Raw genomic sequence first — 16,518 nt, forward strand, 5'->3', positions numbered from 1 at the left:
TGAGTATAAAAGGTGCACAATATCACTGTACAATGGAGATATGTATATATATATATATATATATATATATATATATATATACTAGTACAGACCAAAAGTTTGGACACACCACCTCATTTAAAGATTTTCCTGTATTTTCATGACTATGAAAAGTGTACATTCACACTGAAGGCATCCAAACTATGAATTAACACATGTGAAATTATATACTTAACAAAAAAGTGTGAAACAACTGAAATTATGTCTTATATTCTAGGTTCTTCAAAGTAGCCACCTTTTGCTTTGATGACTGTTTTGCACACTCTTGGCATTCTCTTGATGAGCTTCAAGAGGTAGTTACCGGGAATGGTTTTCACTTCACAGGTGTGCCCTGTTGGGTTTAATAAGTGGGATTTCTTGCCTTCTAAATTGGGTTGGGACCATCAGTTGTGTTGTGCAGAAGTAAGGTGGATACCCAGCTGATAGTCCTACTGAATAGACTGTTGGAATCTATATTAAGGCAAGAAAAAAAGCAGCCAAGTTAAGAAAAATGAGTGGCCATCATTACTTTAAGAAATGAAGGTCAGTCAGTCCGAAAAATTGGGAAAATTTGAAAGTGTCCCCAAGTGCAGTGGCAAAAACCATTAAGCGCTACAAAAAAACTGGCTCACATGAGGACTGTCCCAGGAAAGGAAGACCTAGAGTCACCTCTGCTTCTGAGGATGTTTATCCAAGTCACCAGCCTTAGAAATCGCAGGTTAACAGCATCTCAGATTAGAGACCAGGTCAATGCCACACAGAGTTCTAGCAGCAGACACATCTCTACAACAACTGTTAAGAGGAGACTTTGTGCAGCAGGCCTTCATGGTAAAACAGCTGCTAGGAAACCACTGCTAAGGACAGGCAACAAGCAGAAGAGACTTGTTTGGGATAAAGAACACAAGGAATAGACATTATACCAGTGGAAATCTGTGCTTTGGTCTGATGAGTCCAAAATTGAGATCTTTGGTTCCCACCACTGTGTCTTTGTGCGACGCAGAAAAGGTGAACGAATGGACTCTACATGCCTGGTTCCCACTGTGAAGCATGGAGGAGGAGGTGTGATGGTGTGGGGGTGCTTTGCTAGTGACGCTGTTGGGGATTTATTCAAAATTGAAGGCATACTGAACCAGCATGGCTACCACAGCATCTTGCAGCAGCATGCTGTTCCATCCGGTTTGCGTTTAGTTGGACCATCATTTATTTTTCAACAGGACAATGACCCCAAACACACCTCCAGGCTGTGTAAGGGCTATTTGACCAAGAAAGAGAGTGATGGGGTGCTACGCCAGATGACCTGGCCTCCACAGTCACCGACCTGAACCCAATCGAGATGGTTTGGGGTGAGCTGGACCGCAAAGTGAAGGGAAAAGGGCCAACAAGTGCTAAGCATCTCTGGGAACTCCTTCAAGATGGTTGGAAGACCATTCCCGGTGACTACCTCTTGAAGCTCATCAAGAGAATGCCAAGAGTGTGCAAAGCAGTCATCAAAGCAAAAGGTGGCTACTTTGAAGAACCTAGAATATAAGACATATTTTCAGGTGTTTCACACTTTTTTGTTAAGTATATAACTCCACGTTTTAATTCATAGCTTTGATGCCTTCAGTGTGAATGTACAATTTTCATAGTCATGAAAATACAGAAAAATCTTTAAATTTTGGTCTGTACTGTGTGTGTGTGTGTGTGTATGTATGTATGTGTGTGTATGTGTGTATGTATGTATGTGTGTGTATGTGTATATATATATATATATATATATATATATATATATTGTAGGGATTGTACTCGCTCAGGTGCGGCGGATGACACTCTGGAGGCACGTTTCATTAAAAGTTCACAGGTTTATTGCTCCATAAACCACATAGCAACAGGAACAACAGGTAAACAGTCTTACTTCAGACAGTTGAATCCTCAATGTCCATATTAGAGCTCCGCTCTCTCTCAGACCTGTAGGCATACAGGCTGTGGCATGTCCAGCGCATAGGCTCTCCAGCCTAAATATGGTCTCTGTGTGCTGTTCAGGACGTTTGTCCCCACTTGGAACCGTCCAACACACAGGCCACTCTCCAGCCAGGACACATAGAAGTCTGTCCACTCTTGCAGACTCCCAAACACACTCTCTGTGTGCTACACACACACCTCTTTACATAGGTGTAACCACACCCAGGAACCCATCACATGATTAGACATGTGGTTCTGACATCACCACAGGTCCTGAAACAAACATAGATATGCACGGTTATGCCCCTTACCCAGGGGTGAGGTATATGGGTAACCAGACCCTCCCATCTCTCATAGCTACCCGTAACCCGGACCCAAATATACTAAACAATTCCTTATTGCTTTATGTGTACTAAAGAAAACACTCCGGGTTACATCACAGCGACAAGCCTTCTCTGTGATACATACCTCCCATCGACTATACAACCTTTAGCCACGCTACAATATATACACATACATACATACATACATACATACATACATACATACATACATACATACATACATAATATATTGGGGGAAATAAGTTTTTGATTCCTTGCTAATTTTGTAAGTTTGCCCACTGACAAAGACATGGTTTTCTCGGTGTCTGTGGTCTCAGCTGCCTTGAGATAATTAACAAGTTCCCCCCGTGTAGTCTTAGGCTGATCTCTCACCTTCCTTATGATCAAAGGTACCCCATTAGGTAAGATTTTCCATGGTGCCCCAGATCGATGTCGATTGGAGTCATTTTGTATTTCTTCCATTTTCTTACTATTGCACCAACAGTTGTCTCCTTTTCACCCAGTGTCTTTCTTATGGTTTTGTAACCCATTCCAGCTTTGTGCAGGTCTATCATCGTGTCCCTGACATCCTTATAAAGCTCTTTGGTCTTGCCCATGTTGTAGATGTTAGAGTCTGACTGATTAATTGAGTCTGTGGACAGGAGTCTTTTGTTAAGGTGACTATGTAAGACAGCTGTCTTTAATGCAGGTAACGAGTTGATTAGGAGTGCGTAACGTGTCTGTGGGAGCCAGAACTCTTAATGGTTGGTGAGGGATCAAATACTTATTTCTCACTGCAAAATGCAAATTTATGTAATTTATACAATGTGATTTTCTGGATTTTATTTTTTATATTCTATCTCTCAATGTTAAAATTAACCTATCCTTAAAATTATAGACTGTTCATGTCTTTGCAATCATTAATCTGGCTTTCTTTCTCGCTTCATTGGGGGACACAGGTAACCATGGGTGTATGCTGCTGTCACTAGGAGGCTGACACTGTGCAAATAAAGAAGAACTAACTCTTCCCCGGCAGTATACACCCTCCGACAGGCACCAGGCAACTCAGTTTTTACTTAGTGTCTGTAGGAGGCGGACCTGGATCTAACACCAGATCCGCATTTATTTTTACAGGGATTTGTTGTGTGTTGTTAATCATTTCCCCTTTATTTTTCAGATTTTTCCTTCAGGGTAACAGGGTGCAGTTCTCTCACCCTGTTTTCCCCACATTAAGCGACTGAGAGAGCAGTGTGGTATCGCCCACATCGCACCCTTTCGGACCTGCTGGGCAGGACTTCGTACCCTGTCACCCTTCAGGTGTATCAGGGTGACTATTCTTGGTGGCCAGTCCTTGCCCTATCCCCCCCTCATCCCCGAGAGGAAGACGGTGGGTGACCTCCCCCCTTTCTAAAGGGTTGACACTGTCTTCGGCGCCGTGGTATGGCGCGGGAAGGAGCATTCTCACATCCAGGACCCTTCTTACTACCCAAGGGCTCCTGACGCGATCCTCAACTACAGGTAGCAGATCTTCAGATCATTTAATCGTTTCATTTAAACGGATTAAACGTCCCTCTAGAGTCTTTCCCAATCACAAGGAGTTTGACAACACTACGTCTAGACACTGGGAAAACCCTGGAAAACGTTTCCCTGGCAGGAAACGGCTGGATGTTTTATACCCTTTTCACTCAGGCCTTGTTAGCAAATGGTCCGAGTCTCCTAAGGTCGACCCGCCTGTGTCTAGATTATCCTCACAGACTGTTTTCTTTTCTGGACGCAGCACCTCTTAAGGATCCCACGGACAGACGAATCGGCATTATCCAAATCGGCGTTTGAAGCTTCTGGAGCCTCCCTCTGTCCTAGTTTTGCCTCTTCATGGGCAGCGAAAGCTGTGTCTGCCTGGGCCAAGACCCTGCACAGAGGCATTTTAGCCTCAGCTCCTACTGAGGAACTGTCTGATTTGGCGGATCAGATTTCTCTTGCGGGTAAATATCTCATGAATGCCTCCCTGGGTGCAGCTGCTTGGTCGGCGAGGGCTAACAGTAACATTGTGGCCATTCGCCGAGTTCTCTGGCATAAAGCGTGGAATGCAGATCCCGCTTCTAAAAAATCCCTCGCTGGCCTGCCCTTCCAGTGCTCCAGACGCTTCGGCACGCAGCTGGATCAAATGATCTCGGACGCTACGGGTGGTAAGAGTACCTCCTTACCTCAGTCCAAGCCTAGATGCCCCTTGAATAAGAAGGGCCCCCAGTCCTTTCGTCCCTTACGGTCCTTTACCTCCTCAGGAAACCCCACTCGCCAGGACCGGTCTTCCTCCCAAAGAGAAAGGAGGAAACCTTCCTTCAGGCCTCCCCCCGCACTGGAGAACTAAGAGCCGCTCCTCAAATCCTTCTGGACCTCGAGGCCACAGATATTCTAATAAATGACGGTTCACCCCCACCTGGAAATCCTTCCAGGGTGGGAGGCCGGCTTCTTCTGTTCTCGGAGGTTTGGCTATCAGTAGTTGACGACGCCTGGGTCAGGGAGATCGTCACCTCAGGCTACAAGATAGAATTTTCTCCGCACCCAGGAAGACGTTTCTTTCTCTCTCGTCCTCCCAAACAGTCCTCCCATCTCCCAGGGCTTCTCCAGGCCGTCGATTCCCTCCTCGCTTCAGGAGTTATAGTTCCGGTCTCTTATCACGAGGTTTTTTTGGGTTTTCACTCAAACCTGTTTGCGTACAGCATCAGAGGTTCCTCCGTTTCGTGATCAGAGAACATCATTACCAGTTCACGGCTCTCCCTTTCGGTCTGGCGTCTGCTCCCAGGGTCTTTACGAAGGTCATGGCAGCGGTCATGGCCATTCTGCGCTCAAAGGGGATTCTAGTAATCCCATACACCGACTACTCCTGATCAAGGGTTTGTCTCGTCGGGATTGCTGCCAGAGCCTCCAGCTTACTCTGGACACGCTTATTTGCCTCGGCTGGATAATCAACTATCAGAAGTCCTCCTTTATTCCAACCCAACATCTGGAGTTCCTGGGCATGGAATTCGACACCTCTCAGGCTCAGGTCTTCCTCCCCAAGGAGAAGTTCCTTTTTCTTCGTCGGGGTATCAGAGCACTAAAGGGCCCGAACCCTCTGCCTCTCCGCCTCGCCATGAGGGTTCTGGGGAAAATGGTCGCTTCCATGGAAGCGGTTCCCTATGCTCAGTTCCACTCTCGCCCCATCCAGCTGGCCCTTCTGGCTGCCTGGGACAGGAACCCACTTTCCCTGGACCGCCCGCTTCACCTCCCTCCAAAGGTAAAGCAGTCTCTCACTTGGTGGACCCTATCCACACCCATTCTGTGCGGGAGGTCATTTCTTCCCCTCCGCTGGCAGGTCATCACCGACGCCAGCCTCCAGGGATGGGGAGCGGTCTTCCTCCACCTCACGGCCCAGGGCCCCTGGACTGCTATCAACCTTTTTGGAAATCAGAGCCATCTTTCTAGCCCTCGTCCGCTGGCAGTCCCTCCTCTCCGGAAAGCCGGTCCGCATTCAGTCAGACAACGCCACAGCCGTGGCTTACATAAACCATCAGGGATTGACTCGCAGCAGACAGGTCATGATGGAAATGGCAAAAATTCTGCGCTGGGCGGAGAACCACGTTCCCTCTATATCAGCCGTCCACATCCCATGGGTGGATAATTGGGAAGCCGACTTCCTCAGTCACCAAGGCCTCATGGCGGGCGAGTGGTCTCTTCTCCCCTCAATCTTCAACCAGATTTGTCAGAGGTGGGACGTTCCAGACGTCGACTTAATGGCTTCCCGAGCAAACCACAAGGTTCCCCAGTACGTTTCCAGATCTCGGGATCCGATGGCCGTTGGATGCAACGCTCTCGTGGTCTCGTGGGCCCAGTTCCAGATGCCTTATCTGTTCCCACCCCTTCCCTTGATCCCAAGCGTTGTAAAAAAGATCAAGTCAGAAGGGGTCCCTGTACTCTTGGTAGCTCCAGATTGGCCTCGCAGGGCCTGGTATGCAGAACTAGTGAACAGGCTATCGGACGTTCCATGGAGACTACCGGATCATCCGGATCTTCTTTCGCAGGGGCCCCTCTTCCACCCGAATTCTCGGTCTCTGAATTTAATGGTATGGCCGTTGAGGCCGCGGTCCTGAAGGACGCGGGCTTTTCTCACAGCGTCATCCAGACTATGATAAAAGCGAGAAAACCGTCTTCCTCGTGTATCTACCATAGATGATGGAAGGCCTTTTTCCGATGGTGTGAGGACAACAGTGTTTCCTATGACCTTTTCCCTTCCATCCCTTCTCGGTTTCCTTCAAGCGGGTATTGATTCGAGACTTTCCCTGAGCACCTTGAAGGGTCAGATTTCCGCTCTGTCCATCCTTTTTCAAAGAGACCTGGCCTCTCTTCCACAGGTTAGGACCTTTATCCAAGGGGTCGCTCATATAGTTCCCCCTTATCATCCTCCTATCGAGCCTTGGGACCTCAACCTCGTGTTAGACGCTCTCCAGTGTGCGCCTTTTGAACCGATTCGAGACATCTCTTTCTCTCTTCTATCATGGAAGGTGGCCTCCTTGGTCGCCATCACCTCGATTAGGAGAGTGTCTGAGCTGGCAGCATTGTCCTGTCGTTCTCCCTTTCTAATCTTGCACCAGAACAAGGTGGTTGTTCAACCGGTCCCTTCCTTTCTACCAAAGGTAGTTTCGGCATTTCACATCAATGAGGACATTGTCCTCCCTTCCTTGTGCCCTTCCCCAGTTCATCCTTTGGAGAAATCTCTTCACAAGCTGGATGTGGTCAGGGCTATCCGGATTTATCTTTCCAGAACTGCTTCTTTTCGTCAGGCCGATCCTCTGTTTGTCGTCTCGGAAGGGCGTCGAAAGGGGCTCAACGCCTCCAAGTCCACAATTGCTCGTTGGATCCGTTCGGCGGTTCTGGAGGCATACCGTGTCCAAAACAAACAGCCTCCTTCGGGGGTGAAGGCTCACTCTACCCGGGCTGTGGGAGCTTCCTGGGCAGTTCGTCACCAAGCTTCGGCCTCACAGGTTTGCAAGGCCGCAACATGGTCATCCATTCACACCTTTGTAAAATTCTGCAAGGTGCATACTCGGGCTTCTGCGGACGCGAGCCTGGGTAGGAAGATACTGCAGGCGGCGGTTTCTCACCGGCCGACCTAACTCCTCTTTTTCTGCAGAACATCCCGCCCTAGGGACTGCTTTTGGACGTCCCATGGTTACCTGTGTCCCCCAATGAAGCGAGAAAGAAAGAGGGATTTTTGGTCCTTACCGTAAAATCTCTTTCTTGGAGCCTTCATTGGGGGACACAGCACCCTCCCTTTTCGTTGTACCGTTTTTGGCCAAAGTGCCGTTGTGTGTTGGTACATATGTTGAGTTTAATTTTTACTTGTTCCTACTACTGCTTTTGCACCAACTGAGTTGCCTGGTGCCTGTCAGAGGGTGTTTACTGCCGGGGAGGAGTTATTCTTTATTTGCATAGTGTCAGCCTCCTAGTGACAGCAGCATACACCCATGGTTACCTGTGTCCCCCAATGAAGGCTCCAAGAAAGAGATTTTACGGTACGGACCAAAAATCCCTCTTTTTTACGTTTATTACGTAGTAATAGCTTCTTCCTGGCAGAGTGGCCTTTCAGTTCATGTTGATACAGTTCTTGTTTCACTGTGGATATTCACACAATCTTACCAGCTTCCGCCATCATCTTCATAAGGTCTTTTGCTTTTGTCCTTGTGTTGATATGCACATGTCGTACCAAAACCCGTTCATCTCTAGGACACAGAACCCGTCTCCTTCCTGAGCGGTTTGATGGCTGGACATTCCCATTTAGTTTGTACTTGCATATAATTGTTTGTACAGATGAATGAGGCACCTTCAGGTATCTTGAAATTGTACCCAAGAATGAGCCAGACTTGTGCAAGTCCACAATTCTCTTCCTGATATCTTGGCTGATTTCTTTAGACTTTCCCATGATGCTACACAAAGAAGCAGTTTTTTTCAGGTGTGCATTAACATACATCCGCAGGTGTCTCTAATTAACTCAGATGTTGCAAAAAAACCTGTCGGAAGCTTCCAAACACTTGACATCATCACCATATGGGCAGTCCAGAATTGTTTAAAGGCAAAGTAATCTTAGGCTGGTTTCACACTTGCGTTTTGATCTGCAGCGTTTTAAACGCAAACGCATTTAAACGCATTTGGTGCAAAAACGCGTTTAAACGCTGCGTTTTTTAGGCGCATGCGTTTTTGCATGTTTTAACGCAAACGCGGCGTTTTGACGTGTTTACAAGCGGTTTTTCCTGCGTTTGCGTTTTTGAAACGCATGATGAGAAGTGTGTGATAGCTGCCAATCATCAAAATCAACTAGAAAACCCACTATAAACAGAAATACTTAGGGTTAGGATCCCTAGTAACCCTAGGGATCCTAACCCTAAAACACAAACTCTAACCCTAACCCTAAAACACAAACTCTAACAAACCCTAACACAAACTCTAACAAACCCTAACACAAACTCTAACCCTAAAACACAAACTCTAACCCTAAAACACAAACTCTAACCCTAAAACACAAACTCTAACCCTAAAACACAAACTCTAACCCTAAAACACAAACTCTAACCCTAAAACACAAACTCTAACTCTAAAACACAAACTCTAACCCTAAAACACAAACTCTAACCCTAAAACACAAACTCTAACCCTAAAACACAAACTCTAACCCTAAAACACAAACTCTAACCCTAAAACACAAACTCTAACCCTAAAACACAAACTCTAACCCTAAAACACAAACTCTAACCCTAAAACACAAACTCTAACCCTAAAACACAAACTCTAACCCTAAAACACAAACTCTAACCCTAAAACACAAACTCTAACCCTAAAACACAAACTCTAACCCTAAAACACAAACTCTAACCCTAAAACACAAACTCTAACCCTAAAACACAAACTCTAACCCTAAAACACAAACTCTAACCCTAACACAAACTCTAACACAAACTCTATCCCTAACCCTAAAACACAAACTCTAACCCTAACTCTAAAACACAAACTCTAACCCTAAAACACAAACTCTAACCCTAAAACACAAACTCTAACCCTAAAACACAAACTCTAACCCTAACCCTAAAACACAAACTCTAACCCTAACCCTAAAACACAAACTCTAACCCTAAAACACAAACTCTAACCCTAAAACACAAACTCTAACCCTAAAACACAAACTCTAACCCTAAAACACAAACTCTAACCCTAAAACACAAACTCTAACCCTAACACAAACTCTAACACAAACTCTATCCCTAACCCTAAAACACAAACTCTAACCCTAACTCTAAAACACAAACTCTAACCCTAAAACACAAACTCTAACCCTAAAACACAAACTCTAACCCTAACCCTAAAACACAAACTCTAACCCTAAAACACAAACTCTAACCCTAAAACACAAACTCTAACCCTAACCCTAAAACACAAACTCTAACCCTAACCCTAAAACACAAACTCTAACCCTAACCCTAAAACACAAACTCTAACCCTAACCCTAGGGATCCTAACCCTAACCCTCAGGGTTAGAGTTAGGATCCCTTAGGGTTTGGGGGTGGCATATCAGTGTGTATTCTTGTGTTTTTGTATAAAAACACATGCAAACGCATGTGCTTAAAAACGCATGCGTTTACATAGACATCAATACGTTTTTTTGCCGCAAAAAAACGCCGCTAAAATTACTACATGTTGCAGTTCTGCAATACAACGCATGCAGAGAAAAAACGCATGCGTTGCAAAAACGCGTCAAAACGCATGCAAAAAAGTATGCGTTTTTAATGTTATGTATAAGGAAAAAGTTTTTTAGCGCAAAAACGCAAAAAAAAACGCAAGTGTGAAACCAGCCTTAGTGCATGTAAACTTTTGACTTTGCATTTGGTAAATATTAATAATTATGGTAATCCTAATTGACCTAAAACGGGAGATGTTTATTCTGATTTCATGTCAGATATTGAGAAAAACATGTATATATGTCTTTTTATGTAAACTTCTGGTTTCCCTATGAGCTACAGAAAGCTATGAGCAACTTCCTCCCTAGTGTTCTGCATGCATCAAGTTTTTCCCACCCTTTAACCAGGTTGTTGTAGGGCCCCTCGTGGGGTTCCAGTATCACTCCAGGGTGCAACTGCACCTTGGTGAGAATTGCTGTCATATAGAATCCTCAATAATAGTAAAATAATATTCATTAATACATTTAAACAAAGTTGATATATGCAGTTGTACACTTCCATATGTGTAATCACTATGTACACTCTCCATACATACAGCGGGTGAAATAAGTGTTGAACACGTCACCAATTTTCTAAGTAAAATATATTTATAAAGGTGCTGTTGACATGAAATTCTCACCACATGTCGGTAAACACTCATCCAAACTACTTAGTCAAAGAAATCAAATCATAGATGTCCATAAATTGTTATGTGTAATAATGAGAAATGACACAGGGAAAAAGTATTGAACACGCTTACTAAAAATTAATACTTCGTACAAAAGCCCTTGCTGGTGATGACAGCTTCAAGACGCCTCCAGTATGGAGAAACTAGTCGCATTGCTTTGCTCAGGTGTGATTCTTCCACACAAACACTCTTCAAATCCTGAAAGTTCCGTGGACTCCATCTATGAACTCTGAGCTTTAGTTCCTTCCATACATTTTCGATCAGATTCAGGTCAGGTGATTGGCTGGTCCATTCTAGCCGCTTTATTTTCTTTCTCTTAAACCAATTCAGAATTTCCTTGGCTGTGTGTGAGATCATTTTATTGCTGAAATGTCCACCCTTGTTACATCTTCATCATCCTGGTAGATAGCAGCAGATGTTTTTTTTTTCAAGAATGTTTCAGTACATTTGTCCAATCACCCTTCCTACAGTTATATGAAGTTTGCCAGTGCTGTATGCTGAAAAACAGCCCCACACCACACCTCCAAACTTCACTGTTTGTATGGTGTTTTGGGGGTGATATGCAGTGCATTTTGGCCTCCAAACGTAGTATGTATTTTGGCATCCATTGAGTTCAATTTTGGTCTTATCTGACCAGACTACATTCTCCTAGTATTTCACAAGCTTGTCTAAATGTTATTGAACAAACTTTAAACACATGTTTTTGGTTCAGCAGTGGCGTCTTGTGTGGTGAGTGTGCACACAGGCCATGGAGGTTGACTGCATTACTTATTGTTTTCTTTTAAACAGACCTAGAATCAGCAGGTACATTTTTCTGTAGCTCTCCACAGGTGATTATTTTCTCTTGGATGACTCTTCTGATTCTTTTCACTCCTCTGTCTGAAATCTTGCGGGGAGCACCTGGTCATTGACGCGTTATTGTGAAATGATGTTTTTTCCACTTCTGGATTATGGCCCCAACAGTGCTCACTGGAACCTTAAGCAGTTTAGAAATACCCTGTAAAAATAAAATAAATCTGTAACCAATGCAATCAGTATGTTTTGCAACAATAAGGTTGCAACGGTCTTGAGACTGCTCACTGGTTTTACCCATCATTAGATTTTCCTTGTGTGGTACCTTGGTAATGAAACACCTTTTTTTATAGACCGTCAGTTGAACTAGTTGATATTACAGTTATATGAAAAAGTTTGGGCACCCCTATTAATCTTAAGCTTAATGTTTTATAAAAAGTTTTTTTTTGCAACAGCTATTTCAGTTTCATATATCTAATAACTGTTGGACACAGTAATGTTTCTGCCTTGAAATGAGGTTTATTGTACTAACAGAAAATGTGCAATCTGCATTCAAACAAAATTTGACAGGTGCATAAGTATGGGCACCCTTATCATTTTCTTGTTTTAAATACTCATACCTACTTTTTACTGGCTTACTAAAGCACATTTTTTGGTTTTCTGATCTCATTGAGCTTTGAACTTCATAGCCAGGTGTATGCAATCATGAGAAAAGCTACTTAAAGTGGCCACTTGCAAGTTGTTCTCCTGTTTGAATCTCCTCTGAAGAGTGGCATCATGAGCTCCTCAAAACAACTGTCTAATGATTTGAAAACAAAGATTATTCAACATAGTTGTTCAGGGGAAGGATACAAAAAGCTGTCTCAGAGATTTAACCTGTCAATTTCCACTGTGAGGAACATAGTAAGGAAATGGAAGAACATAGGTACAGTTCTTGTTAAGGCCAGAAGTGGCAGGCCAAGAAAAACATCAGAAAGGCAGAGAAGAATGGTGAGATCAGTCAAGGACAATCCTCAGACCACCTCCAGAGAGCTGCAGCAACAACTTCCTGCAGATGGTGTCACTGTGCATCGATCAACTATACAACGCACTTTGCACAAGGAGAAGCTGTATGGGAGAGTGATGCGAAAGAAGCCGTTTCTGCAAGCACGCCACAAATAGTCGGCTGAGGTATGCAAAAGCACATTTGGAGAAGCCAATTTCTTTTTGGAAGAAGGTCATGTGGATTGATGAAACCAAGATTGAGTTGTTTGGTCATACAAAAAGGCGTTATGCATGGCGGCCAAAAAACACAGTATTCCAAGAAAAAAACTTGGTACCAACAGTAGAATTTGGTGGAAGTTCCATCATGCTTTGGGGCTGTGTGGCTAATGCCGGCATCGGGAATCTTGTTAAAGTTGAGGGACGCATGGATTCCTCTCAGTATCAGCAGATTTTTGACAATAATGTTCATGAATCAGTGACAAAGTTGAAGTTACGCAGGGGATGGATCTTTCAGCAAGACAATGATCCAAAACACCGCTCCAAATCTACTCAGGCATTCATGTTCTGGAATGGCCATCCCAGTCCCCAGACCTGAATATCATTGAACATCTGTGGGATCATTTGAAGAGGGCTGTCCATGCTCGGCGACAATCAAACTTAACTAAACTGGAATTGTTTTGTAAAGAGGAATGGTCAAAAATACCTTCATCCAGGATTCAGGAACTCATTAAAAGCTACAGGAAGCGACTAGAGGCTGTTATTTTTGCAAAAGGAGGATCTACTAAATATTAATGTCCCTTTTCTGGTGGGGTGCCCATAATTATGCACCTGTCAAATTTTGTTTAAATGCAGATTGCACATTTTCTGTTAGTACAATAAACCTCATTTCAAGGCAGAAACATTACTGTGTCCAACAGTTATTACATATATGAAACTGAAATAGCTGTTGCAAAAAAAACAATTTTTTATAAAACATTAAGATTAATAGGGGTGCCCAAACTTTTTCATATAACTGTATTTTTCACTAAGTATCAGGATTGCTTTCTAATTACTGATCGATTTCAGCTAGTGTCATGAGTTTCCATGACTTTCTGCAGCTCTCTTTCTTCATGTGTTCTTCATTTTTACACACAACTTAATTTGTCATCTTTGGTTTAAATTCTTTTACTGTGTCAATTGGATGGGTTGTTACCGACATCTGGTGAGAATTTCAGTTCAATAGCACCTTTATAAATATATTTACCTAGAAAATTGCTGACGTGTTCAATACTTATTTCACCCGCTGACATACATACTACACGCAAAACCGATTTCCTTGACACCTTGACAATAACTAATCAGCATGGAGAATGTAAAGCTTACAGATTTTATGTGTTGTGTGTGTGTTTGGTTTCCTTTACAACTAGTCTTATCTATAAACACTAGATAGAGGCCCGATGCGATTGCATCGGGAGGGTGGTAATGTCATGATGGGTGCAGGCTTTGCAGCGCTGAGAATCTCCAACACCCCCCCCCCATGTGCTCATCCCACCTATCCGCTGTCTCTTTCCCCATGTGCTGACTTCTCCCGTCTGTGCTCTCTTCTTTGACCATGTGCCGTCGGGATCAGCCAAATGATTCACAGCGCCTGCGCAGTAAATCAGATTGCCGTCATCTTTGTGCAGACAGATAGCGGCGGTCACATTAAAAGTGCGCATGCGCTCCTGTACAAAGATTGAGGCGGTCAGTGAATCATTCGGCTGATCCCGGCGGCGTGTTCGCGACGGTGTTCTGCTGGTGGTACCGTGCAAGAGGCTGCGTACAGTGTGTATGTGTGTGGTGCGTGCGGCATATACAGTGTGTGTTTGTGTGTGGTGCGTGCGGCATATACAGTGTGTGTTTGTGTGTGGTACGTACGGCGTATACAGTGTGTGTGGTGTGTGTGTGTGGTGCGATGGTGTTCCGCTGGTGGTTTCGCGCAAGAGCCTGGTACCACCAGCAGTTTCCATATTGAGACGCCTATCGTTTGGGTGTCCCAATATGGAGGTCGGTGAACTTCCGCCGCTTGGAATTCTGGGATCCGGACACATTTGGACGGAACAGGATGTGAAGACATTACAAGGGAAGTATATAAATAGATGTACCATTCCTTTATGCTGGGAGAATGAAATGAAGTAATGGCTACCACACAGACAATTGATTGCAGCATTGTATCATTTTAGGCTGTGTATGAAATGGTCCTCAAACTGGATAAAAAGATGGATTTGCTCCAGAGAAGGGTATCTGAGATGCATCATGCACGGATGAAACCACATTTAAAGCCTGTGAGTAATGTGTTTTTTTTTTTTAATTATTTGTTTATATTAGTTTTTGGGTACCTTACCATTTTTTTATGCTACTTGCCAACATGCCTTCGCTATTGCCACACAAACTGTTTCCAGGCTCCTCCATAGCCATGAAAGTTGGGCTCTTTTAATGAGTCGAGAGTCCCCATACATATTAGTTGGTCAGCTGGTCCTGTCAAAATCTGCGGGTTCAGTCGACTTTCAGTAGGATCAACCTTGCTAAGCCATCTATATGGGCATGTAGGTCACAGGAAGCTGAATAAAATGTTACCGTGATATCTGCAATCCCATGTCTTGTTCCAGAAAAATCCACATTTTTCTTATATATAAATGAGCTGCTCAGAACTATGGGCCAGACAATGATCTGCATGAGAACATGTCTCTATAGCTTATTTTTAATAAAAGGAGATGTTAGCCGTATGAGACGTGTAACTAATACAGAACAGTAGAACTGAACTTTGTCTTCTTACAAACTCATCTGCTGCAGCTCTGCTATATTGCAACACTGGCTGCCTGTGAGATGGAAGTTGAAGCACTAAGAGGACAACCGCAGATGTTGTTTAAAGCGGTTGTCCATTACTCAGGAAACACCTTCTTAATCCCTATGTTCCCCCCCAGTAAAATAATACCTCCTATACTTCCCTACAGTTCTGATGCCATTCCAGCAGTGTCAACACTGGCTCTACTGAGTCCAAACAGCGCCGGCTTCTCTCTCCTCTCCTACAGATATAATGGACATTCGGAGGTAATGAGAGATCAGCCGCAGCTTTCACTTCTTCCGGGTGTCTCATTTGTCTGAAGGAAGGGGAGTGAAGCCAGCACTGATTGGCCAAAGGAGAGCCAGTGTCGACACTGTTGGAACGGCACTGCAGGTGAGTATAAGGTGTTATTTTATAAGGGTGACCATATTGATTGAGAAGAAGTCATCTGAGTAGTGGACAACCTCTTTAATGCTTTCCTTTGTCAGTTATTATCACACACTGCTCTGCAGTGAGATCAGGAGAGCAGAGAGCGGCCATTACACATCACACTGGTAACGCCCTCTTTATCTAAAACAAGCTCTAGAGGCAGAGTCTCATCTAAAACAAGCTCTAGAGGCAGAGTCTCATACAGGTCAGTGTTCGCCCCATAGCCTGGAAGAGCTCATTTACATTTAAGAAAAACGTGGCTTTCTTTGGAATAAGACATCAGATCCCAGATGCAAAATACTAATAAAACAACTACTCACACACCGACGTGAATGGACTAGAAGAGTTACCCAGTATTATAAATGCACACAGATGAGGCTTGCATAGGGCATCGGTCACACAAATGTGTCTCATCGTGAGATAATTCAAAATGCTAGTTATGACCTCTTCATTTTATCCAAACATTTCTTTAAAAATAGAAATAGATCTTCATTCAAAAACATGGCTTCCAGAGCGAGGTATTAGTGGCACCCATACGATTAGATCAGGCAGGCTACCCTATATCAGTGCACCCCACAAGGACAGCCACCCCAATTTACCCTGCCAACTCTAAAAGGCCTGGCTGCATCCTGCATAAAATGTATAAAACACATGAGGTATTGGTTGACCTTTTGGCCAAATTATGCAAGCTAGCAACCCACGTCTAGGGTCTTCACTATAATAATAATAGTAATACATTTTATTTCTATAGCGCCAACATATTCCGCAGCACTTTACATTATAGAGGGGACTTGT

The 16,518-nt window shown here is 43.9% G+C and overlaps 1 protein-coding gene across 3 annotated transcripts in view; it reads left to right on the top strand.

The window, feature by feature from the left end:
* Positions 1-16,518, top strand: part of BEND2 (BEN domain containing 2) — a 90,412-nt gene that overhangs the window by 49,127 nt on the left and 24,767 nt on the right. For all 3 annotated transcript variants that reach the window (XM_069757329.1, XM_069757328.1, XM_069757330.1), the window contains one exon: positions 14,693-14,794. In XM_069757329.1, coding sequence (XP_069613430.1) covers positions 14,693-14,794 — 102 coding nt within the window. The remainder of the gene's footprint in view (positions 1-14,692; positions 14,795-16,518) is intronic.

The sequence above is a fragment of the Ranitomeya imitator genome, chromosome 3, assembly GCF_032444005.1.
Source record: "Ranitomeya imitator isolate aRanImi1 chromosome 3, aRanImi1.pri, whole genome shotgun sequence".
Taxonomy (NCBI): Eukaryota; Metazoa; Chordata; class Amphibia; order Anura; family Dendrobatidae; genus Ranitomeya; species Ranitomeya imitator.